The sequence below is a fragment of the Oncorhynchus keta genome, chromosome 32, assembly GCF_023373465.1.
Source record: "Oncorhynchus keta strain PuntledgeMale-10-30-2019 chromosome 32, Oket_V2, whole genome shotgun sequence".
Classification (NCBI taxonomy): domain Eukaryota; kingdom Metazoa; phylum Chordata; class Actinopteri; order Salmoniformes; family Salmonidae; genus Oncorhynchus; species Oncorhynchus keta.
In genome coordinates, this window is record NC_068452.1 from 29,485,708 (window position 1) to 29,512,432 (window position 26,725).

General features: G+C 45.9%; 1 protein-coding gene across 9 annotated transcripts; it reads left to right on the plus strand.

The window, feature by feature from the left end:
• The first annotated feature begins 282 nt into the window (after window positions 1-282).
• Window positions 283-26,523, plus strand: LOC118364665 (nucleosome-remodeling factor subunit BPTF-like). 9 transcript variants are annotated; one of them, XR_008088687.1, is made up of 32 exons: window positions 283-1,011; window positions 2,753-3,575; window positions 4,535-4,755; window positions 8,761-8,934; window positions 9,097-9,273; window positions 10,931-11,131; window positions 11,382-11,530; window positions 11,827-12,185; window positions 12,333-12,464; window positions 12,782-12,911; window positions 13,050-13,185; window positions 13,327-13,644; window positions 13,851-15,678; window positions 15,889-16,013; window positions 16,131-16,259; window positions 16,546-16,696; window positions 16,878-17,001; window positions 17,333-17,552; window positions 18,086-18,256; window positions 19,098-19,240; window positions 19,424-19,553; window positions 19,840-20,081; window positions 20,185-20,437; window positions 20,579-21,749; window positions 21,970-22,195; window positions 22,392-22,672; window positions 22,779-22,967; window positions 23,066-23,258; window positions 23,542-23,626; window positions 23,889-24,075; window positions 24,611-24,717; window positions 25,651-25,798. XR_008088687.1 is itself a non-coding variant. In XM_052491295.1 (31 exons), the coding sequence occupies exons 1-31, from the start codon at window positions 537-539 to the stop codon at window positions 25,685-25,687; spliced, it is 9,180 nt and encodes a 3,059-aa protein (XP_052347255.1). In that variant the 5' UTR covers window positions 283-536; the 3' UTR covers window positions 25,688-26,523. The 9 variants fall into 9 exon arrangements, 8 of the variants coding, with proteins under 8 accessions (XP_052347255.1, XP_052347258.1, XP_052347260.1 ...); XM_052491295.1 differs by lacking the exon at window positions 24,611-24,717 and having other exon boundaries at window positions 25,651-26,523; XM_052491298.1 differs by lacking the exon at window positions 24,611-24,717 and having other exon boundaries at window positions 19,424-19,538; window positions 25,651-26,523.
• The last annotated feature ends 202 nt before the right edge of the window (window positions 26,524-26,725 follow it).

Consider the following 26,725-nt stretch of genomic DNA (forward strand, 5'->3'; position numbering starts at 1 on the left):
TAATTGAACATTATAACTTGAGAAAATGTAGAAAATATCAACAAATGTTAGTTTAAAAAAAATGAAACGCAAGATAGGAACAAGCTAGGTATCATATATTTTTCCCATTTATAGATATTCATGATACACTTTTGTAGCCTACTTGAGAAAACACAATTTCGGTCTTTTTAATTTTTGCAATTCGACAATAATTGCAAACTTCAGTTCAGAGTGCAATGACTCAATGTATATACAAATCCATTTGCCTGTTCGGGTCTACTGTACTGGAAGAACAGTCACCACGTGACTTCAGCACTGGGCCTTCGGTCTGTTTTCAGTAGTCGGAGAGGAAGAAAAATGGCGGCTGCGACCGATCAGAAGCGGGACGCCAGCCATTGGTTTTGAGCTTTCTCACGTAAACCGAGACCGGGGCTTTACGGGACTACTTCTTTGGAATCTACGCAAATCAAGCTTTCTGACGGTACCCGTTTTTCTGGGTTCTGTGAAGGCTAAATAAACGCAGAAATTGACATTGAAAATAATAGCTTTTATATATAATGAGGGGGAAAAGAGGCAGGCCGCCCAAAACCCTGCGGATGCAGGAGCCTTCATCCGAGCCGGAGCGTGGCTTGAGACCCAGAAGGGAGTTGAGGGCAAAGGGGAGAGGTAGTGCCGAGGTTGATTTTGAGAGTCCCAAGAGGGGAAATAACTCTTCATCGAGGGGCAGAAGGAAAGTGGGATCATCTCGCGGTAGGGGAAGAGGCAGAGGTGGTGGTGGCAGAGGTACTAGGGGCAGACGGTCAATCGCTAGATCTGTGGTTTATGATGATCATGAAAGTGATGAAGACGATGATGCTGTGAGTTTGAGATCTGAGGAGGACGAGTTGATAGAGGAAGAGACGATAACAGACGAGGAAGAAGAGGCCCTCAACGAGGAGTCAGACCCGCTTGAGGAAATACTCGAGGAGGATGATGCCAGCTACTGTACTGAAAGCAGCTTTCGGAGTCAGAGCACTCATGGCAGCACTCCGGGTAAAACCGCAATATTGATCAAGCTGCTTAGAGAATGATGGAAAACAATGACTTTGTAACTAATTATAATTTGTCTGGCCGTATTTTCCTATGCATTAGTTATTATAGTGCAGGAAGCTGTATTGTTCAAAATGGAGAATGCACTGACTGTGTATAAAAACAGGCCTAGTTTGAGTTCAAAATTGTTGATGGACTGAAAGCTTTGCATTTAGCGATGTAGGTAGTGCACGGGAGCCGAATTGCACATTTTTGAATTCTGAAACATCTTTAACTAACAGTATTGTGCAAGATGTTATTATAATTGTGTTTGCTAGTTTTGGATCTGACTTGGTTATTGCAATAGCTAGGTAGTTATAACGTACCTTGTCTAACGTTAGCAAGCTAGGCTAACAAGTTAATGCTTGAAACTGCTAAACAGCTGTACATTGAGATTTATCATTTAGAAAACAACTAAAATGACCAACAACATTATATTAACATTCCAGAGTAGGTAACATACACTAATAACTGGAATGTTTCGTATTATAAAACAACACTTGATGATGCATCATTTCCTTGCAGGAGAATAGCTTCTTAGCATGCCTAGCTAACGTTGGCTAGTTAAATACTTTCTCAAATGTGTCGATACATTTAATGAGACTATTAATTAACTTGGGGTTTTTCTTTAACCCACTCTTACTTATCATAAGCTCTCATGTCCAGCATATTTTCACAGCTGAGAAGCAGATGAGTTCTTCAATCTAGCTAGTTAGCAATGTCATGGGCTTGTGCTCTTGTCCAGGAGGACCCAGCTAGCTTGCTAGTAATCCACATCAGCTCGAGCTAATGACAGGACAGGGTACCATGTGGCCCATTGTTTTGAAAATAAGCGCCCTCAATTTCACCAGTTGTAACTATGCCAGGAGAAGAAGTTTCAGTGATGCAGCACAATAATGTTTTACATTACCCAAAATACATAATGGAATTATTAATTTCAATGTTAAATTAATATCTGTACGATTTAATATCCATAATATGTTGTAAACTTTGGAAATTAAATGCAGAAGTTATTTTTGTTTCAACACACTTTTGATGCACATTTTCTTACACAATAGATAGAACTAACAATTTAGATTATATTAAAATTCATTATTATTTGTGGAAAGTATGTTTGCCAGTATCTTTCAAATTAATGTAAGAAAGATACAAAACATATCTGTAGAATAGCAGAAAAGTAATGATTATGTTGCTGTTGCAAAACATTATCACAGTGTTTGGATTAGACCCATTTTAAGAAGTAATTTTTTGCCATTGAAGGGAATGTCAATTGTGTTAAATTGTTGTTCTAGACTGTCTCAATTGCAATAATATAACCCCTCTCAATTTTCTTGGTTCCTAGGTTTAATACCCTTGCCAACTTTGAGTTGGTGTAGTGTTTCACCAAGTCCAAGACTTGATTTGTTTAAAGCGGACCTGGCACCAATATAAAGAATCAAACATATTTCTGTGGCAGTAGATTTCAGAGACACTTGCGAACTCTCCTTTTACATGGCCAAGGCTAACATTTGTTCACTTGTGTAAATTCTGTCTTCAACTTGTTGCTTTGAATTTTCATTTATCGATGATTTAAGCCCTTGAGACAATGTCATTCTGCTTTGTCTGGGTTTTATGTATGATTTACGGAATGCAATTTCAGTTTTAGTTTGCCTTAATCTATGTGATTTAAAGACTCTAAAGACTCTCACTGCTCTCTGTCTGGCAGGGCGGAAGAGGACGCGGGTGCACTGCCCTCGCTCGCCCATCTTTGAGGAAAAGGAGATCCCTCCCCTGGAGCTGCCAAGAACCTCTGAGGACCTCCTGGTGCCCAGCGAGGAACTGCTCAACGTGTCCTCCATCTACGAGGTCCTGCGCAACTTCAGCACGGTGCTGCGACTCTCTCCCTTCCGCTTTGAGGACTTCTGTGCTGCGCTGGTAGGCCAGGAGCAGTGCACGCTGATGGCAGAGACCCACACAGCCCTGCTGAAGGCCATCCTGCGTGAGGAGGACACCTCCAACACCACGTTCGGTCCTGCTGACCTCAAGGACAGTGTCAACTCCACCCTCTACTTCATTGATGGTATGACGTGGCCCGAGGTGGTCCGTGCCTACTGCGAGAGCGACCAGGAGTACCACCATGTCCTGCCCTACCAGGAGGTGGAGGACTACCCCTATGGCCCTCTGGACAGTAAGATCAAGGTGCTGCAGTTCTTGGTGGATCAGTTCCTCACCACCAACATCGCCCGTGAGGAGTTAATGTCAGAGGGGGTGGTGCAGTATGATGACCACTGCAGGGTGTGCCACAGATTGGGGGACCTGCTGTGCTGTGAGACCTGCTCTGCCGTCTACCACTTGGAGTGTGTGAAGCCTCCTCTGGTAGAGGTGCCGGAGGACGAATGGCAGTGTGAGATCTGCGTGGCACACAAGGTGCCCGGGGTCACAGACTGTGTGACAGAGATGCAGAAGAGCAAACCTTACATCCGCCAGGAGCCCATCGGCTATGACCGCCACCGGAGGCAATACTGGTTCCTAAACCGTAGAATAATTGTGTAAGTAATTACTGGCCCCCACCCCACTTCCCTTGTTTTTACTTCAACAATATTATGCACCATCTCCATACCATACTGAGTGATCTCACCTGAGTGATACATTGTATCTTGTGATGTAGTCAGAGAGTGGATATATGTCCTTGAGGTTCTTGAAAACAAGTTAATTGATTGCCTTCAGAATTACTTAGTTGTTTTTTCCAGTGCTGAATTGCTTGGTATAACATCAGTCATGTCTTCTGGATAGAATAATACACATTTTGTTGCTGAACACTATGTACACACAGATTGCCTGAGAGGGTTGATTTAAACTTGGAACATATATTTTTCAAACTTGAAGCTGGATGTTGCTGGTAATCACCCATATTCATGTAGAAGCAGCCTGGATGAATATTTACTGCGTGTGAAAAATGTAGCTGATTTCAACGATGACTCAATCTGAAGAGTGGGATCTATCTGACAAGCTGTGTCCCAGAGGGATCATTAGTGGCGGTCAGCCAGCGCAGCGAGGGTGCTGTGATTGTTAATTGTGCCCTTAGTTAGGGTGAAACTCCTGTGCTGTGATGCCATAGCCCCCCTGAGAGTTTACTGAACTGCTGCTGGAGTATCCACTTATTCATCATGTTGCCTCCTCCATTTGAACATATCTTCGCAATTGCTTGTAATTGGTCTCTCTTGCGAGAGGCAAACAAAAAGTTATAAGGGGGCTGAAAAACAACATGCGTTCGAATGAAATTTAAGCTTATTGCCAATTTGCATTCAGTGTTGATTTTCTTTTAAAGTTAAGATATCTTTCTCTCCCGGGTTAACAATGCTTCATGCAGCATTATAGGCCATACAATGATGCCATCTCATGATCTATTCATTAAGGTCCTTAAACCTGTTTTTATAAACAAACTAATTGTCAATTATATTCCATCTTATTTGTCACAACTCTAATGGTTGTTTTCCTGTTATTCCAGTGAGGAAGACGGGGAGCATGATAAGAAGAAGATCTGGTACTACAGCACAAAGGTCCAGCTGGGAGAGCTGATAGAGTGTCTAGACAAGGAGTACTGGGAAAACGACCTGTGTGCCGTCCTCGAGGAGATGAGAGAGGAGGTGCACACTCACATGGACATCACTGAGGACCTCACCAACAAGGCCGCGGGCAACAACAAGGCCTTCCTCACGGCAGCCAATGGTAAGGCTCGACAGCCACCTGCTGGACGCTCTGAATCACTGTCTGTCACACTGAAGCATTTTTAGCTGGTCCATGGCTTCTATGCATTGTCGATATAGAAATGTCAATGACGACCCCTAGGCTACATGTTGTGTAGCTCCTGTGAGATTACATTCCAATACATCTCTGGTGAGGAGAGTACATTCTCCCTCGTGCTGAAGTATGATTAGGATGGTTGATGTATTAGAACTGTCAGAGGGCCGCAGGTAGCCTAGCGGTTAGAGCGCTGGGTCAGTAACCGAAAGGTCGTTGGTTCAAATACCCGAGATGATAAGGTGAAAAATCTGTCTGCGCTCTTGAGCAAGGCACTTAACTCTCATTTGCTCCAGGTGGGCTGTACTACTATGGCTGACCCTGTAAAACAACACATTTCACTGCACCTGTCCAGTGTATGTGATATTAAATAAGCATCAAACATCGTATATGTTGCTATTCCCCTTTCTTTCTCAGCCTTTTTACTTAGCATGCAAACAGCGGTTTTCTTATTTCTATCGAAGGGAGAAAGTTGGTTTTAAACCAGTGTCTGTTTCTCTGTGTGGCTACTCTACTCCTCCATGTTTGTTGTAGAGCCTTCCTTTGTTTCTGCATTTCCTGACCACTAGATCTCATAGTTTACACAAACCAAGCTTTATATGGTAAGCTTGCTTGGTTCTAGTTGTACTGTTTTGGGATCAGTCTCCTCAATTGTTAGACAATGAGGACTTTCTTTGACAGATATTCCAAAGACAAGGTAGTCAATGCAGAGTCTTTTCTCTCCTGTCTCGTTCCACCTGTACCATCTGTAGTGATTAATGGGCCTTGCTGGTATTTTATCCTCTTCTGAAACCCTCTGCTTCATCCTCCCTCTGTGGATACTCCTGTATCTCTCCCTATGAAAACCTCAGTTATGAACCGTTAGCAGGTGGGGAATGGAGACTGATTTCATGTTTCGTCTTCTCCTGTGACCCAGGATACTTTCACAGGCATAATGCTTTCTGCTGGCTGTCCACATCTTTTTTTTTTTTGTTAGATCCATTTCCCTGAATTAAGATTGGAATCTCTCTGTCTGCCATTTTATGGGGAGAGATTTTATACCATATCGTCATAGAACACATTATTGATCCACCACTCTCTTGCTTTTAGTGCTCAGACAGCAGTTTCATTAATGTCATCTCCGGAGCGTTGACCCACTGTCCCGTTTCAGGGAACAATAGTAGAGATGGCAAATCAGGAGTGACTCACTGACATGGGGTCTAATGAGTTGTTCTTGGTTTTAGCTGCCAATGGCTAACTATATTGGTATTTAACTGTGCTGATGATCATACGTGTTGTGACTTGGTTATTATTACCGGTCACAATCCGTTTCCACTCATTCTTCACACAGTCTCAAGTAGTGCTAGAAGGTGTATTAGCGATCTGTAAGATTGAGATGTTTGTGTGGTTGTTCTCTGAAGGTGAGTGACTGCTTCTATGAGAACTAGGATGGAAGGGGTTAACCTAGTGACAGGATGATCTTGACACTGTTACAAGCATTATACATAGGCCTATGTTACTTTCCAATTGCAATTTTACCAGCTGGTATTATATTGTTTCAAAATGTGTAGGAGAGAAATATTGGAAACCAATTATGGTTTGACTCCATTATATTGGTAATGCCATCCTGTAATATAAAGGCATCATTTCAACAAACAGGCTAGGGCTAGTGAGCCAAACAACTCCATTCCTTTTCTTATTGTCTGGCATAGCTTCTTCTGGTTGGGAATTAGCTACTTGACACATCCCCTTGTATTTTTTGTTGTTGTATTTTACGCCCTTTTACCCCCCTTTCAATCTTGTCTCATCGCTGCAACTCCTCAACGGGCTTGGGGGGGAAAAGGTCGATTCAGGCATCCTCCGAAACATGTCCCGTCAAACTGCACTTCTTAACACCCGCCCGACTTAACCCGGAAGCCAGCCGCACCAATGTGTCGGAGGAAACACTGTTCACCTGACAACCGAGGTCAACCTGCAGGCGCCTGGCGCGCCACAAGGAGTTGCTAGAGCGCGATGAGCCAAGTAAAGCCACCCCCGGCCAAACCCTCCCCTAACAAGGACGACGCTGGGCCAATTGTGGACGTCGCTGGGCCAATCACAGTCCGTAATTGGGACTCCCAATTACGGCCTGTGATATGGCCCAGGAACGAATCAGGGTCTCTAGTGACGTCTCCAGCACTGCGATGCAGTGCCTTAAGACTGCTGCGCCACTCGGGAGCCCCACATCCCCTTGTTTTAATGCCTGAAAAAAAAACATTACTGACTGGTTGAGCTTAGACGTACATAATAATGTGGTAAACAGCATGTAGACCTACTGATTTACATAATAATGTGGTAAACAACATGTAGACCTACTAATTTACATAATAATGTGGTAAACAGCATGTAGCCCTACTGATTTACATAATGATGTGGTTAACAACATGTAGACCTACTGATTTACATAATAATGTGGTTAACAACATGTAGACCTACTGATTTACATAATAATGTGGTTAACAACATATAGACCTACTGATTTTCATAATAATGTGGTAAATAACATGTAGACCTACTGATTTACATAATATGATAAACAACATGTAGACCTACTGATTTACATAATAATGTGGTTAACAACATGTAGACCTACTGATTTACATAATAATGTGGCAAACAACATGTAGACCTACTGATTTACATAATAATGTGGTTAACAACATGTAGACCTACTGATTTTCACAATAATGTGGTAAATAACATGTAGACCTACTGATTTACATAATATGATAAACAACATGTAGACCTACTGATTTACATAATAATGTGGTAAACAACATGTAGACCTACTAATTTACATAATAATGTGGTAAACAACGTGTAGACCTACTAATTTACATAATAATGTGGTAAACAACATGTAGACCTACTGATTTACATAATAATGTGGTAAACAACGTGTAGACCTACTAATTTACATAATAATGTGGTTAACAACATGTAGACCTACTGATTTACATAATAATGTGGTAAACAACGTGTAGACCTACTGATTTACATAATAATGTGGTTAACAACATGTAGACCTACTGATTTACATAATAATGTGGCAAACAACATGTAGACCTACTGATTTACATAATAATGTGGTTAACAACATGTAGACCTACTGATTTTCATAATAATGTGGTTAACAACATGTAGACCTACTGATTTTCATAATAATGTGGTTAACAACATGTAGACCTACTGATTTACATAATAATGTGGTAAACAACGTGTAGACCTACTGATTTTCATAATAATGTGGTAAACAACGTGTAGACCTACTAATTTACATAATAATGTGGTAAACAACGTGTAGACCTACTGATTTACATAATAATGTGGTAAACAACGTGTAGACCTACTGATTTACATAATAATGTGGTTAACAACATGTAGACCTACTGATTTACATAATAATGTGGTAAACAACGTGTAGACCTACTGATTTACATAATAATGTGGTTAACAACATGTAGACCTACTGATTTACATAATAATGTGGTTAACAACATGTAGACCTACTGATTTACATAATAATGTGGCAAACAACATGTAGACCTACTGATTTACATAATAATGTGGTTAACAACATGTAGACCTACTGATTTTCATAATAATGTGGTTAACAACATGTAGACCTACTGATTTTCATAATAATGTGGTTAACAACATGTAGACCTACTGATTTACATAATAATGTGGTAAACAACGTGTAGACCTACTGATTTACATAATAATGTGGTAAACAACGTGTAGACCTACTGATTTACATAATAATGTGGTTAACAACATGTAGCCCTACTAATTTAAACAACACGTGGACCTACTGATTTACACAAGGTTGAAATGTCGTCTCCGGTCAAACAGAGCTAGCATGGTGTGTGGGTGTTGGCCATTTGCTTATCAGCTGTGTTGTTATTTGTGTAGATGAGATCCTGGAGCGTGTGCAGGGCAGGCAGGAACGGCGAGCAGCTGAGCAGGCAGAGAAGGGCACTACAGACACCACCAAGATAGAGGAAGAGACCCCCACACACTGCTCTCAACTACCAGACCACAGAGAGCTCCAAGACTCAGAGTATAAAGAGGAGGCAAGCTCACAAGGTAAGATAGAAGAGCAACTCCAATGTGAGTTGTGTATTGCCTATGAAGTCCTTTTCTGAATGCATCTTTCATGTGGCCTTTTGAGGATAGCTACGACTTTTTGTTGATCTGGTGAGGCGGTTGTGTGTTAAAGATCCAGAGTGAGTCTTGTATGTTTCACAGCAGCTGCAGCTCCCCCTGCTGGAGAAGAGAACACCACCGTCCACCCCGCTAAGCCTGGCTCGTCCACCCAGGACGGCACTCTCCCTAAACATGAACCCCCTAAGCCTGCTGAGGTGTCCTGCTCTGCCGCCTCTGAAAGTGGGGAGGCCTCCATGGAGCCTGAGCAGGAGAGGCCAGGTACATGATGGAGAAAGCGCCCAGCAATCTGCATCTCTCCTCCCAGCCTCTCCTCCTTGTCACACCTTGCTGTGGCTATGCATGTGTGCATCCATCATCATCGGTCTCGTGCTCTGGCAGTCTGAAAGCATCCTCCATACTGTAGTTGTGCTTAATGTGATGTGATTGCTGCCACTGGGTGCGTTGCTTTGGAGTCACTGCTACAGGCTTTTTGCTGCTGCTGCTTCTTGGCTTGATGATGATCTTCATGCTGGTTGGCTGCTCCTCAATGTGACCATTTGTTGATTTGATTATTGGCTGTGTTTGGTAGAAAGTCTACTAAAGAGTGCTCTTGGACCATTAAAGCTAAGTTATAGATTCCTTTGAGGATGAGAGTGTCTTGAATGGCTGCAACACGTTTACACAGTATGCCTTTCTCTATCTACTGTCTACCAATTCAATATATGGATTACTAACAGCGTGAGTGGACTCTGTTGGGCAGCCTTCACTTAGTCACCCAGTCCAGAGTAATGAATGTAACAGAGGGGGCTCTACTCTGCCACAGTACTGCTCACCTCAGTATCACTCATTAAACTGACCGGTGTTGCTGACTTACTGAGTTAATTATCCTTCAGGTATAAACATATTTTGTCTTAAGTATTTTCTTACTCCTTAAAGCACTCTGCTTTTCACATCTGCTTATGTAACGTTTAAATAGCCCATTATTGTATCCCTTTATTTCTGTGGTTTTCTTTTCCAAGAATTTGTCTTTCATCCATCTTCATATGATCGAGATCTGCCTGGTTATTGTCTTCCTTCAACAGATGCATTGTGCCTTTTTGCGGGATCTTGTGCTCTTGCCATCCATTTTGTGTTCCATTGTCTTGTGTAGTGTTCAGCATGCAAGGCTGAACAGTGCTCAGGAGGCTGTACGTGTAGCCAGTTGTTATTCTAGTCACCTTGTTCATTGCTTACATGTTCTATTTTCTCAATGCATTCATTGTGTTATCCGGATCCTGATGCGGTGCATTGTCTGGTCCACACACTGTGAAAACTTGTTCTCAGATAATGGCGTTTCGGCAGCAGCATCCCTGGCAGGCAGCCTCCACCACCCTAAGTCTGTCACAACCAGCCTCTTATTCTCGCCCCAATTCATTGGGGAAATTGGCCTCCGTTCCTTTTGCGGAAACAAAAGGCTGGCTCCCTGTCTGAACCTTCCACCTGCTCCCTCAGTGCAGTATATACAGCAGGGCTATTTTAACCTACAGCTCAGATACACAATCTTTTTCATAATTTGGTTCTGCAGCCGCGTTTTGCACTGCTTGTGTTGTGTTGCACTGTGTTTTTAGCCTTATCTGTCAGCATGGACTGCTGAAGTGCAAAGTCTTGCTCAGACTCACTGATTAAGCATTTCCCTGGTGTTATGCTAATTGTGCATTATCATTAAGGTGAGGCAGGGAAGGCATCAAGCCAAAAGCATTCTGTTTTTTACAATTGTTGTGGATTACAGGTTTTACTTTTTAAGTTTATCCGTGTTTGCTCTGCATTGCTGTCATCATTTGCAATACTTTGTCAGTATAGACAGCTAGTGCCTGGTGATGCATGTTTTCACACAAAGGGGGCCTAATGGGTTTGTGCTGCTCAGCTTTTCACTGTTCAAACCTCTCCTCCTCCCCAGAGGATAAGCCTGTAGACTCCGAGTCCCATGGAGAGGAGGACCCCTCTGCCCAGTGCCAGCCTACTCCCCCACCACCACACCCTGGAGACGAGAACAGCAACAGCAGCCACGTCTCAGCGCCTGGGGTCCTCAGGAGGCCTGAAGAGCCAAACCTCGCTGACAGGTCCTCTCAGTCCTCCATCACCAGCCAGGACGACACGGGTACGCCGTTGCCATACCATCCATACACTCAGGCCTCTGGAGGCACTCTTTTACTGATGCATGCCCTGACTCATTCAACTGTCAAGGGCTTTGACTACCAAGTGACATTAGAGATACTGTTTGTATCTTTGAACATTGCCTCCGCTGTGCTGGTTTTTGGCCCAATTAATCATGAATCCTTTATTCATGATTGACTTCTCTCTTTTGATTAATCATCACTGATCTTAATGATGTGTTCTGTTGCTCGCAGGTGAAGGCAAGGAGAGTGGGAATGGTGAGGGGTCAGCGTCTGGACAGACTAACAATCGCATAGTGACTCGTCTGCGTAACCCGGACAGCAAGCTGAGCCAGCAAAAGACCCAGGGAGATGGCAGCCCTACACCCAGGGACAGCAAGGAGGTGAGACACCAACCAGACACTGTTAACCTTCTGTCGTCTCTGTGGAATTTCACCCACAGCCTAGTCTCTCACATTAGGAGAAGGCAGCCTTAGCAGGATCAAATGGATTGTCCTGTTATATTTTCAATCATCTAGACTGAAATCCACATCGACTCACTTCTTTATTACACAATGTTACACAATTAATTGAACTACCAGTAATCTCCCAATTGCCAAATCCCTATGGATACGATGTCTCTCTTCTTAGCTGTGTCTCTACTCAGCTCAGTAGAAATATCCCCTTGTCTCTCCATTAGACATCTCCTCCCAGCTCTGAGAGTGAAGTGGCTCGTCTGGGTACTGTGAAGAAAGAATTGACGGTGAAGGGCAACCTGAACAACTTCTTCAAACTGGGCCAGGAGGGCAAGTTCCGAGTCTACCACAACCAGTTCAGCACCAACACACTGGGCCTCAACAAGCACCAGCATCGTGAGGACCACGACAAGCGCCGCCACCTCTCCCATAAGTTCAGCCTAACCCCCGCCGGGGATTTCAAGTGGAACGGCTCCATCCACGGATCCAAGGTGCTGACCATCTCCACCCTGCGGCTCACCATCATCCAGCTGGAGACCAATGTCCCCGCCCCCTTCCTGCACCCAAACTGGGCCTCGCACAGGTACGCTCCAGAACAGACTACTTACTCTGGCATAGGAAAGTGGGGTTCAGAACTGTTTCACACAATGGAGAAATTGAATATTATTGACTGATAAGGTCATGTGTGAAATCATGTTTTGCTGTATAGTGAGGTTTTGGGATTTTCCAGGACAAACTGGATTAAAGCGGTGCAGATGTGCAGTAAGGCTCGGGAGTTTGCCTTGGCGCTGGCCATCATGGAGTGTGCCATCAAACCAGTGGTCATGCTGCCTGTCTGGAAAGATGCGCTTGGACACACCAGGTAAGAGACATTGGTTGTGAATCAAAGGACTTAATTAATTGCGGAATTGAGTTTTGAGTCATAGCACATGGACCCAACTCATCCTGCTCTCTGCGGTTTAGTGCACAATGCTAAACTGAATTCATTATATTGCTTCATTGCTCTGCTGATTATGAAGCATTCTGTTCACCTCTCTTCAGTGCAGAGGTCTGTAGTGGTGTGGGTAGAGTAGCTGACGCTTTTCCTATGAGTGAGAGGAGGTTCATTGTTGAAGATAATGGAGCCCTGACTAAACAAGCCAGAGTCACCTTGCCGTTTTGATGTATTCCCCCCTTCAGGCTCCATCGCATGACCTCCATGGAGCGGGAGGAGAAAGAGAAGGGGAAAAAGAGAGAGAAAAAACTGGAGGATGAAGAGACCATGCAGCAGGCCACCTGGGTGAAGTACACCATCCCCATCAAACACCAGGTAAATCTGGGTTCACTTTCCTCTCAAGTCCTGTTTGGGCTTTTATGACTGCATTATGTCTGACAACATAATCATCCCATCTTTTGTATGCGATTGTGTAGTCTTTTATCTAACTGGTTCATTCTCTCTGTGTGTAAGGTGTGGAAGCAGAAGGGGGAGGAGTACAGAGTAACTGGGTACGGGGGCTGGAGCTGGGTCAGTAAGACTCACGTCCATCGCTTTGTTCCCAGGCTACCAGGGAACACCAACGTCAACTACCGCAAAGTACTCGAAGGTAAGTGTTTCCTCTGTACACGTATTATCTCTGTCTTATCTCACTGATGATGATAAAGGCCACTCAAGCTGAACATTTGGCTCTAGCTTGCCTCAGTATAAATTAGGTGCTTCATGTGTTTTCATTTTAATCTCTCTACAGCAGCTAAAACTGGCAAAGAAAATGCAACATCCTGCCCGAACAAACGAGAATGTTTGCCCAAAGCACCAACGAGCTCGGAAATCCAGGCAAAAGAAGAGTCTACTCCAATTACTGAAGAAAAAGACCAGGAGGAAACCTCCACCATGGAGTCATCTGGGAGCACTTTACCAGGAGAGGGGCAGACTCTGAAAGGGAAGGAAGAAAATAATATCACAGAGAAGGTGGAGGAGAAGAAAGATGATCAGGTGGTGGAGAAGACTGAGGACAAGATGGATGTTGACCCCAGTCCTCCAGACACCTGTCTCAGTGAGGAAAAAGGTACAATGATAATACTTTTCATCAATAAAGAGGGTCTTCTGCTGTTTTTCTGTATAAGACATTTTTGTAGATGACATTTGGTATTTTCCCCATTCCTACTATGATTGGCTGTGTTCTATATTCATCTGGTACTTAGCAGCTGTCTTTCAGGTCTCGGAGTTAGCATTTTTTGGCTAATATTATTCATTGAGTTCTCTCTCTTTTAGGTATAGTGGACAGCAAATGCCCCTCATCACTGACTGACCCTGCTGTGAAGGAGGAGCCCGGGGAGGAAGAAGAAACTAAGCAGGAGGACTCTGAGGCCAAGCCACCTGTCCGCCCCTTCAACTGGGATGTGGTGAACGTCAGCGAGGGATTCCAGCTCCGTACGGCCTACAAGAAGAAGGTGAAGACGTCCAAGCTCGACGGGCTGCTGGAGCGCAGAGTGAAACAGTTCACCCTGGAGGAGAAGCAGAGGCTAGAGCGCCTCAAACAGCAGTCAGCCCTGGCCAAACACACAGTCTCCAAGGAGAAAGTTAACACAGGGACTCCCACCACCATCAAGGCTTCTACAGCAGACAAGTTAGCAGTGACACCGTGCACAAGTCTGAAAGCTGAGGGACAAGCAGCCTCAGTAGTTAAAGACACAATTGTTAAAAGGCTTGACTTTGACCAGGAGCAGCCAGTGAAATTCCAGCCCTCAGGAGAGACAGATAATCTGGATGTCAGATTAGGCTCCACCTGTAAACCCCAGGCAGCAGGAGCCACAGGCCCCAACCTCAACACCACAGGGTTGGCCAACCATGAGAGCAGCGTTCAGGGCAATGGTGGGGATGCGTTATCTCAAACAGAGCTGAATGGAGGCTCCCAGAAAAGCATAGACGTCAACAACAAAGTCAATTTGACATCTGTAGAACCGGCTTTAGGAGTGGCCAAACCTCCCAGAGCAGAAGTGATGATAGCAGGAGAAAACGGTAGGAAGCATGGTTATGAGGAGACAGAGCAAGGTAATGGACAGAGGGAGATAGAAAGCAAACCACATTTAGTGCAGGTGAATGGGAAAGATGCTGTTGACACCAAGACTCCTGTAGACTCAAATATGCACTCAGACCTGGGCAAAAAAGTGGACACCAAGGTCATGCTCCAGATGTTAGAGGGTGAAATCAAAACACTGCCAGTGAAGGAACCTGTCAAATCCATTATGAATGGTACTCTCTCTCAGGACGGGTTAAAGGTCAACAACACTGTGTTAGCCACCAGCCTAGCCTTGGAGGACGTAGAGAGAAAGGTTGTGGTGTCCGAGCCTGACTACTCTGTCACGTCGTCAATGTTAGGGTCGCCCACTGGTGTTCCCACGGTAAGCAACAGCACCAAGTCTGAGCCAATGGAGATTGGGCAAACGGCATCCAATAAGATCACTCCATTTCCTATCCCCACTGCAGAGGAGTCCAGCTTGAGTAACAACACCACAGAGCACAGCAGTAGCAGTACTGAGGTGCTGAAGACCATCACCCAAGTTACCACAACCACTACTACCACCATGTCAACAGAGTCTCGCACGGTGCAGATAGCCAAGGTCTCCAGCAGCACTAAGCCTGCAGTGACGCCTGCTGCAGAGAGCTGTGCTGTATCCACCCTCACCACCATGACCAAGACCACCGTCACCAGGGTCAGCTCCCCGACCCTCGGGGCCGCCGTCTCCGAGGAGACCAAGACTGTTGTCACTGCAATGTTGATAGATGCCAAATCTGGCCCCTCAGGCTCTTCAGTCACCTCCATGACGGTCAGTAAGGAGTACTCCACCAGAGACTGTGTCCGGCTGCTAAAGTTCTCCCGCTCCAAGAAGACCCGCTCTGGCACGGCCCTCCCCTCTTACCGCAAGTTTGTCACCAAGAGTAGCAAGAAGAGCATCTTTGTACTGCCTAATGATGACCTGAAGAAGCTGGCGAGGAGAGGGGGCATCAGAGAGGTACCCATCTTCAACTACAACGCCAAGCCAGCCCTGGACATCTGGCCCTATCCCTCCCCCAGACCCACCTTTGGAATCACGTGGAGGTTAGTCACGTTGTTGACCCTGAGCCATTAGGCTGCCATTGACGCAGTGGACCACCTCATATGCCGTGCACTGAAATGAAAACACAGAAAGACAACAAACAATAGTTGGGCTAAAACCATTGAGAACATGGAACCATGTACATTTGTCCATATAGCTATTTGGTTAAAGGTTGTTCTGATAACACTCACTGACTTGGGTCTCCAATGCAGATACCGTCTCCAGACTGTGAAGTCTCTGGCGGGGGTCAGTCTGATGTTGCGGCTGCTCTGGGCCTGCCTGAGGTGGGATGACATGGCTGTCAAGCCCTCCCCTGCTGTAGGAACCACCCGCACAGGTGAGAGCACAGCAATCCTACCCTCCTCTCCCTCTTTCTGCCCTCCTCCTTCCTGTCTCTTAATTTGAAGATGAGGCACCATTTCAAACGGACATATTTCCTTTCTGCTTTCCCCAGAATCCTCGGAGACGGCGATCACCACAACAGAGATCATCAAGCGGCGAGATGTGGGGCCGCACGGCATCCGGTCTGAATACTGCATCAGGAAGATCATCTGCCCAATTGGCGTTACCGAAGCTCCCAAAGGTAAAAGGATGAAACTGCATCCCAAATTGTCTTAGGATCACCCTGTCACAATCCTATAGTGGTCTCATGAATCTTTGCTTTGGATTGCCTTGCTCAGCTTGCTCCTTACCTCTTCTAGTATTCTCTCTCAAGTACCTGAGTAGGCAAATCCTTTGCAATGTAAGTGAAAATATGGAGTTTGAGAAAGTTGTTTATCCCACAATACAAAGGATGACATTAATTGACAGATGTCGTTTTACCCTTTACCTCATTCTCTACCTCATCCTTTCTCTGTCCTCCTGGGTAGAAACTCCCACTCCCCAGAGGAAAGGCCTGCGCTCCAGCGCTCTGAGGCCAAAGAAGCCTGAACCGGCCAAGCAGACTGGACCCATCATCTTAGAGACGTGGGTGGCCGAGGAGGAGCTGGAGATCTGGGAGATCAGAGCCTTTTCAGAAAGGTGAGCAGGTGGACTGTCCTTAGCCTTGTTGCTGGGGCTGGAGAGAATAAGCTGCTGTACTGCTTGATATTATGTGACCTTTGAACCTATACTTCCCTCAAGATGTCTTGTTGTAACCCTGCCCAGGTCTGTTATCATTGGATGTAGTATGACTAACTGACTTGTCCTCTTGTGGTCCCAGGGTAGAGAGGGAGAAGGCCCAGGCTGCAGACCAGGCTAAGGTTAGTAGAACGCTGAAGACAGCAGAGGAGGCCAAGGCCCAATTGGAGGCTCAGCTAAAGCACCAGAGATTGGCTGCTCAGCAGGTGGGAAGATCAGACAAGTTTCCACCTTGCACTATGGTGACACCTAGCCTCCCTACAATCCACCCCCCCTCAGCCCAAACCTGGGGGGCACAAACACTAAACACTGGGAGCTGGGACATTTCAAGGGCCTCTGTTTGGGTTGGTTTTGATCTGAATAATTGTCCTTTTAAACCATGTGCAATTACAAATGTGTATTGGAAGTTATGTATTATTCAGATGAGACATGTTCACTCTGTACTCTCACTCTTTTACTCTGGTCTCCTCTTTCCAATGAGTTTGGTGTTTCTATGTGGTTTAGCATAGATTTAGCATCTGAACCTTTGCTTTGTAGAAACGGTTGGAGCAACAGAAGCCTGGTGCCACCACCTCCACCCCCACCAGCACCCCTACAACCTCAGCCTCTGGCACTCCGGCATCCCTGACCAGCCAGGTCACCCCGGGGACTAAACTGGTCCTGGCCACCAAGCTGGGGACACCTGTCACATTCCAGCAGAACAAGAACTTCCATCAGTCATTTACTTCCTGGGTCAAGCAGGGCCAGGGTAGTCCAGGTGAGTTTGGTGACGACTGTGGGGGTGTGTTTTAAGTTGATAGTGATTCTTGGTAGCAGTGTTGAAATATTATTTTTCATATTTCCATGTTTTTGGTCAGAAGGCATTTTTGTTCCCCATTCACTTTTTAATGGTGGCCATTGAAGTTCACTCGTGGATGTCAAACTGTTACAACAACAACAGATAATTTTAGTGTTTGGATTCTTCTTTTTTCATTTGATCTATTTTGATAGATATTTACAGTATGTTGAATTGCCTTAATGGCCAGTGGTGTCCACTTCCTGTATCTGAAACCCAGTCAAGTGTGGGGCTGGGAAAGAGAATTCTAAAAACATTTAGAATCACTTTTGACTCCTAGAAAAAAGTTTCAGGCTCATAATCAGTTAATCAGTCCAAAAAGCATTATGCAATGGCTTTGTTTGAATCGAAGCTGGGGGGAAAACACCCCTTAGTGGACACCACTGCTATACACCCTGGCTGTTGTGGTTGCACTTGCACACGGTGTGTGACTGCAGGTGGGGTGTGTCTTGCAGCCTCCATTTGCTCACGGGCCACCGTGGCCAAAAGCATGGTCACCACCTCTGGACAAACGTTCCAGATCTCTGCCAGCCCGGTGACCATGGCTGGCCAGGTCATCACCGCCAAGCTACCCATTCCGGCCAACAGCAAGATTGTTACGGTCAACATGCCAACCACACAAGGAGGTATGGATGACCTTGCCGTCTGTAAGGTTTTTAGCCGGCATGATCGCATTGACCAGGCCTACCCCCACTCAGCAGGCGTACCCCCACTCAGCAGGCCTACCCCCACTCAGCAGGCCTACCCCCACTCAGCAGGCCTACCCCCACTCAGCAGGCCTACCCGCACTCAGCAGGCCTACCCGCACTCAGCAGGCCTACCCGCACTCAGCAGGCCTACCCGCACTCAGCAGGCCTACCCCCACTCAGCAGGCCTACCCCAAATCAGCAGGCCTTAACCCAACTCAGCAGGCCTACCCCAACTCAGCAAAACCATGAACCATCTCACCCCATTGGAACCTTTGAGGGGCTTTGAGGTGTTGCTTTTGGTTTTGAGTGTGCTGGCTGCCCTAATACGTAGAAAATGCCACTGATTAATACAAGAACATTCTAGGAAGGAGGACCCCTGGGATGCCCTGTCTTTCTCGCTCAGTAACAGACACAGTAATGGCTGTCCTGTCTGTCAGATTATTGATCCAATGGAAGCTTCCTTACGGTATCGTGGTTGGACTGCGTCCCAGACAGTCTCAACACAAAAGACCTGTTCTGCTTGATCCATACAGTCTGTCCAGGTCATCTGCAAGAGGGGCAGGTGACATTTCTCCCACTGATGGCTGTGACTTGCCAGTATATTTGGAGATGTGATTCGACCTAGTATTTCTTTGGCAAACTGAATTCCTAGTTCCATGAGCATTTAACAAGGGCATTTGACTTGTTGTAAATCTCATTATTGAGGTTCAACACTCTACTGTTGATCTACTTGTAGTGAGTTCACGCTACTTAATAACACAGTCCCTCTCCGTCACAGGTATGGTGCAAGTCCAGCAGAATGTCCTGGGCATTATTCCATCCAGTACCCCAGGCAACCAGCGGACCTACTCCTCATTCCAGAACCGCAACGCCACCATCAACATCAGACCCAACACCTCCACCTCAACCACCACTCAGCCGGTAGAGAACAGATATCCTAACAGATCTATCCCTCTCTCTCTCTCTCACATATTATTGCTGTCTTTTTCTCTCTTATGCTCTTCCCTGCTTTTTCTTTGAGTTATAATCTTAATTGGAATGTGATGAAATTAGCATAATCATGTGTACAGTATCATTTATTTGTGTTTTGTTTCTTTGGCCCAGGTCATTTCCACCGAAGCCCAGATCCGTCCGGGCATGACGGTGATCCGATCGCCCCTGCAGCAGGGCACCACCATGGGCAAAACCATCATCAGAACCCCCTTGATGATGCAACAAGGTATTCTACCAGCCAGTAGGTCTCTCCTCTGCCGCCTCCCAACCCGTGGCTGCATGGCTCTGCTCACTCCTCAGCATGCACATTACAGACAGTCAGCGACATTGCTTTGTGTTGATATGTTTATACGTATTCATTTTATTCGGATGGAAACTGTATTGGTAGTCCTCCGATGTTAACTTTATGTATGACCTCCAGTCAATTCATTCATGATAAGTCACCTGATTTGTCTTGGGACTGTCACATGCACTTTTCCTATTTAAGGCTACTTGTGTGTCTGTCTGCCTCACTGTCTGTCCTCTAGGCCAGCAGCAGGTGGTGACTCAGATCATCCGGGGCCAACCTGTCTCCACAGCAGTTTCCAGTGCCAGCCCTGTGCAGACCAGTGCAGGCCAGAGGATGCTGGGTGCCGCCCCGGCCCCCCGTCCTGTCACCCCTGCCCCCGGGCAGTCCCCATCACCATCCACCCCCCAAGGCAGCCGACCACAGCAGGGCCAGGTCAAACTCACCCTGGCCCAGCTCACCCAGCTAACGCAGGGGGCACAGGTGAGGAGCCATCTGCTCTCTTTTACACCTACTTTCACACATACTCTCACACTCCTGTTGGATGTATTCTCTGTGTGTTTCTATGTCTGACTGTGTGTTCCAGGGAGGGAACCAGGGTCTCACAGTAGTAATCCAGGGACAGGGACAGACCACAGGCCAGCTGCAGGTCATCCCCCAGGGGGTGACAGTCATCCCAGGCCCTGGGCAGCAGCTCATGCAGGCTGCCATGCCCAATGGCCAGGTGCAGCGCTTCCTCTTCACCCCAGGGGCAACAGCCCCTGTCCCCAACCCCGCCACCACGGCCAGTGCTGCTGTCACCCCCGTCACAGCCACCACAACAACACCCTCAGGGCCAGGTATGAGGCCAGGCCACTTCAACAAGCATCGTACACAAGGCTTTGCAGAGTTGTGAATTAGAATGTTCATTTGGATTGGTCTCTAGTTTGTGTAGATGTGTTAATACTGTGCTGCTGTCTCCTCTCTCTTCTCTGTTGCAGCACTGTCTCAGCCTCCAGTTCAGACTCCCGCCACCTCTCAAGCACCGGCACCACCAGTCCAGCCCCCTCAACAGGCTATCGCTCGTGTCCAGCCCCCTCAACAGGCTATCGCTCGTGTCCAGCCCCCTCAACAGGCTATCGCTCGTGTCCAGCCCCCTCAACAGGCTATCGCTCGTGTCCAGCCCCCTCAACAGGCTATCGCTTGTGTCCAGCCCCCTCAACAGGCTATCACTTGTGTCCAGCCCCCTCAACAGGCTATCGCTCGTGTCCAGCCCCCTCAACAGGCTATCGCTCGTGTCCAGCCCCCTCAACAGGCTATCGCTCGTGTCGAGCCCCCTCAACAGGCTATCGCTCGTGTCCAGCCCCCTCAACAGGCTATCGCTCGTGTCGAGCCCCCTCAACAGGCTATCGCTCGTGTCGAGCCCCCTCAACAGACTATTGCTCCAGTCGAGCCCCCTCAACAGGCTATCACTCCAGTCCAGCCCCCTGCCCTCGTTCCTGCCCCCCCTCCAGTGTCCACATATCAGACTCAACCCCCTCAGGCTCAAGTCCACATCCCCCTCCAGTCCCCCACTGCCTTACCCATCCAGCAGATAGCCCAGATCCCAACCTCTCCACAACCGGTCCATATGAAGACTCTCTCGGTCTCCCCCTCCGTCACCCAGGCCACAGTGAGGCCCATCCAGGCCCATGCTCAACTCCAGCCCCAGGTTACGGCTCAGATCAGGCCCCAGCAGCAGCTGCAGCTCCACCACCAACCCCAGCTGATCACAGTGCCGGGGCTGCAGCAGCAGGTCCAGGTGCTGGGCACCATCCAGACCCACGTGGCGGCCCAGCTCCAGGCCCAGCAGGGTGGGGCGGTGCCCCAGCAGATCAAGCTGCAGCTGCCTATTCAGATCCAGCAGGCAGGAGGCCAGGTGCAGGCCCACCAGATTCAGAACGTGGTGACCATCCAGACAGCCAGCATGCAGGACCACCTGCAGAGGATCCAGCAGCTCAGAGAGCAGCAGCAGAAGAAGAAGCAGCAGGAGGCCAAAAGGGAGCAGAGCCTGCAGGCCTCCAGCCCCAGCGACACCATCCAGAAACAGGTGGTGATGAAGCAGAATGCTGTGATAGAAAATCTGAAACAGAGGAAGACCATGACTCCAGCAGAGCGGGAGGAGAACCAGAGGTATGGCTGTCATTATTCACAGACATGACCCTTACATAACGACATTAATATGAATTACAGTTCATTACAATATGAATTATGTTTTATCTATTTGTCAGTTCCAAAACCTTATTATGCTTAATCCTACCAACAATCACCAACTATTTTGTGTTAGTTATATTTTGTCTGATTTCATGATGAATCTGACAAGCCCTCCCTTCCTCTATCCCCTGCTGAGCAGAATAATCGTCTGCAACCAGGTGATGAAGTTCATCCTGGACAAGATCGACAAGGACGAGAAGCAAGCGGCTAAGAAGAGGAAGAAGGAGGAGTCTGTGGAGCAGAAACGCAGCAAGCAGAATGCCACCAAGCTCTCGGCTCTGCTCTTCAAGCACAAAGAGCAGCTCAAGGCTGAGATCCTGAAGAAGAGGGCTCTACTGGACAAGGAGCTGCAGCTGGAGGTTCAGGTCAGTGCCAAAGCCACCTCTGTATTATAGGCCACTGTATTGTAGTGCTCCAGTAGGGTGTAGAAATGTGATATTGGATGTGTTGAGAAATATTGCGGCCACTGCCCAGGAATTCCTTACATTGTGATACCAACTCTCCCCTTCCTTTCCCCTGTCTCTCTCCCCTTCCTTTCCCCTATGTCGTTCTCTCTCTCAGGAGGAGCTGAGGAGGGACATCAGCAGGCTGAGGAAGGAGAAGGAGAAGGCCCAAGCTGCAGCCTCTCAGGCAGCTGCTGCCGCAACCGCAGCCCAGGTAGCCTCATCCCTCTCCCCCACCATGGCCTCGCCCTCCTCCGCCCACAAACGCAAGAGGGACGACGAAAGGGACTCGTCCTCCGCCAAGCCCAAGAAGAAGAAGATGATATCCACTACCTCAAAGGATCACAAGAAGGAAGTCAAGCTGTACTGTGTCTGTAAAACGCCCTATGACGAGGCCAAGTAAGATACGGATGCACCATATCGGGTTCCCATTGAAACACTGAACATGTAACTGAACTGTAGCATGTGTGTCAAAGACGTTGAACTGAAGTCCACATGGTTTCAGGTTCTACATTGGGTGCGACCTGTGCTCCAACTGGTTCCACGGTGCGTGTGTGGGCATCACGGAGAAGGAGGCCAAGAAGATGGACGACTACGTCTGTAATGGCTGCAAGCAGGGACAGGACTCACAGGACTCGGAGGGCACCAGGGAGGAGCTGTACTGCATCTGCCGGACGCCATATGATGAAACGCAGTATGATAACACAATAATAATAAGGTTGTTGCTTGGGTGAACTGAATGTTATAGGTCCAAATATCCCTGACCTGTACTTCTCATGTCTTTTCTCCCAGGTTTTACATTGGCTGCGACCGTTGCCAGAACTGGTACCACGGGCGCTGTGTGGGCATTCTGCAGAGCGAGGCCACCCACATAGACGAGTACGTGTGCCCGCAGTGTCAATCCACGGAGGACGCCATGACCGTCCTCACACCGTTAACCGACAAGGACTACGAGGGTTTAAGAAGAATCCTGCGCTCCTTACAGGTATGAAAGCCTGTGGTCTCCTCTTCAGTGTCTCTACTGATAATGCATTTGATATGGATATGGCCAGAGTTGGGAGTCACATCATGTACCCTGTCTTGAATAAATGAAATGATTAAATGAAACAATGTTGCATTGCAGGACCAGTGTTCTGGTCAGGGGCACTACATTCTCAACATACTTCAGTATACCTCACTGTTGTAAATCTGGGGCACTACATTCTCAACATACTTCAGTATACCTCATTGTTGTAAATCTAGTGAAACGTCTATTTTTCTGTTAACAGGCTCACAAAATGGCGTGGCCGTTCCTTGAACCAGTAGATCCCAACGATGCTCCTGATTATTATGGCGTTATAAAGGAACCGATGGGTAAGGGCAGATCTCTAAATCACTGTAATGTCATTGACTGTCGCTATTATTTCACATCAATTTTTTTGGTCACATACACATGGTTAGCAGATATTAATGCGATTGTAGCGAAATGCTTGTGAGAAAAAACATTAATCTTGAATGTGTTGGAAAGTAGACACAAAATGTGTACTTGGCTAGTGTTTATGTTGATAGTTTAGAAAATATAATAATTGACCAACACATTTACCTTTGGTCACCCTTCTCGTTGTTTCATCCCCAGACCTCTCCACAATGGAAGACAAATTACAGAAACGGTATTACAACAAGCTCACTGAGTTTGTGGCGGACATGACCAAAGTCTTTGACAACTGCCGCTACTACAACCCCAACGACTCCCCCTTCTTTCAGTGTGCCGAAGTTCTGGAGTCATTCTTTGTACAGAAGCTCAAAGGTTTCAAAGCTAGCAGGTAAGTTCAGAGCTCTCATGACTCCCAAGGCTCTTCAGAGGCCCTGTCATTAAGTCTCCTGTTAGAAAACACTCCCTCTGTCATGCTCCTCTGCTTTCCATGGTCTCATCTGACATTAGGGCATGGGTAATGGCTTGTCAGTCATATAATGTTCATGACACTCCATGTGACTTTGATTGAATCTGCTTTTGAGAATTTCCCAAGAACACCCTTTTTAATCTTTTCTTTTTCATTAAACCATGCATCCGTGTCATGCTAGTTAGCCTCATGCACTCTTTGGGCATGTCCGTTTGTGTTGTAGTAGCCTGACTTTGGCTGTGGTCTTCCCCACAGACCTGGCTGTGGTTTGTGGGATGCAGAGTCTTACCAAAGCCTACAGGGCTGACTTCAGCTCAGACATCCTCCCTGCAATAGTTTTCAGTAGAGCTTCATTAATGTTTGTTCCATCTCTATGTCATGCATCACCTTGCATTGTGTCTCTTTCACCTGTACCGCATGCATTTGATTTATGCCACTCATTCTCTCTTTCTTGCAGATTGTGATGTCATAAGTCTGACGTTATAGCTGGAGTCTGAGCTGGATGCTGGGGTCTCTAGTAGTGAATCATGGAACTTGCTGTTTCATAAACAGTGGAAATTCTGTGTGATTATTTAAGATTTAAAGAAATAAACACACAAACACACACAAGTGTTCTATCAGTGAAACAAACCATGCTTAAAAGTACATTTGCAAGTATAGAAGCCAAATTCCCAAGATGCCTTCTGTGACAATCACAAAATGGCGGCCATGTTGACACTTACAAATCAAGTTATCAAGGGAAATGCTTTTTCTCTATTATTTTGGTAATTTTACCATTTAAAATCACATCAATTATCAGCAAGATAAGTGTCAGGGAAGCTTTTACTTAGACATGTGTAAATAAGCTTCACCCAGAAATGCATTTTTTATTAGTAGTTAGTGATTCTTGGAGAGGGAGATATAAAAACAACATTTGGGACCACATGTAAAGCTGTATATTTTATTATTATATATTTATCAAATTAAGTTCCTCTCTTATTCATGGCCTTCTTTCAGCTGATTTACATATCATGCATTCGTAATGAATGGGCATGATTTTAATATAGTGCACAGGTTTTGTAGGTAAATTATAGCTTAACTACTGGTTGATTTATTATTTGGATGTTTTAAATTTAGTGATTTAAAAAAAATAAGATTGATATTGTATGGTTTTTAATCCTTTTGTGAAGGATTATTTTATGGTTAAAACAAAGAGAGCCTATGGTCAGAGGAATTTATATAGACTTAAAATAATAAATAAAATGTCACGGCTTAACTATATTGGACCCCATGCCTTACTGCATGAAGGTACCTCAGGATGTAGACGAGAAACACCATTTTCATTGACTAAGTCATTCCCAATGAATTAGACCAACATGGCTGCTCTTTCTCCTTCCTGACCCCATGGCATCCATTTTTTGTATCATTGTTTTGTTTTTTTGTTCATGTCAGTATGTTTAAACTATTCATAAAAATGTTTAAAGGTTCTCAACTGTTCCCCTTTTCCACATTCTATAGGTCTCATAACAACAAACTACAGACTTCGACCTCTTAGTATATACCACATATGTGAACAACAAAAAAATGCACTCTGCGAGAATTGGGTTAAATTCTGAACAATTAATCCACGTTGGGACCTGGCTCCTGTGCTTTGTGACCTCCACTCCTCTCCCTCCGTCTGGCCCCACTACGCAGCCCCCAAAGGAAGACTCTCCCTGTAAGACCAGCAGCGCTGCTCCCACACAACTGTCAGGTGGAGCTGCTGCCTGCCCACCTCTGCCACGTGGACATTTGACAAGGGGTTAAAATAGAGGGTTTGAATAAAGGCATTTCTGAAAAAGGTTACCTTGAAGAAAATACTTTCTTTGGAGATCTCACGTTTCCTTGTTCCTTCTTCTTTATTTGATTCTTTGTTACCCCTCTAGCCAGTTGAAGAAATTAAGAAAAACTTACGCTTCCATGGCCATGCCCATAAAAAATAAAAAACATTTGACGCCTGTTTGAACGTTGAAAAATGTTGAGCTGAGTTGCACTCAGTGTATCAGATTGCACAGGGACACTTAGGTGTGTCTATACCCTTTCAATCACTTTATTAGAGGTGGCGTGAAAGATACATCTCATTGGGAAGGACTTGCTTGAGTTTGGACCGACTGGCTTCCTGGACACTAACAGTTTGAGTTTCAGTCAAGCTATGCTGAAAGGAATAAAGTATTTGGTATTAATTGCCCAGCAGTAATGACACTGCTAAGGATAAAAACACAATGTATTTGAAGGTATTCTGCCCTCTTTGTAAAACTTGTCAGATTTTGAATTTTTGTTTTTGTATTACAGCTGAAGAGATTGATGTATATGAAACATAATAAATGGAGAACACTGAGCTCTCTTCCACTACTGAAAGTGTTGGCATGTGCTTTTGTGAAATAAATTGCTTTAGCTATATTAAAATATTTTTCCCTAAAGCATTTACAGTACATTCAAAGTATTCAGGCCCCCTTCACTTTTTCCACATTACAGCCTAAATCTAAAATGAATTAAATAGTTGTTTCCCCTCGACACACAATACCCCATAATGACAAGGTAAAAACAGATTTTG

Excerpts from the sequence above, each read along its gene's own strand:
- LOC118364665 (XM_052491295.1), top strand. The coding sequence starts at position 537 with ATGAGGGGGAAAAGAGGCAGGCCGCCCAAAACCCTGCGGATGCAGGAG. Across the intron at positions 8,935-9,096 it reads AGAGGAGGCAAGCTCACAAG|CAGCTGCAGCTCCCCCTGCT; the intron begins GTAAGATAGAAG and ends TATGTTTCACAG. Across the intron at positions 13,645-13,850 it reads CTGTCTCAGTGAGGAAAAAG|GTATAGTGGACAGCAAATGC; the intron begins GTACAATGATAA and ends TCTCTCTTTTAG.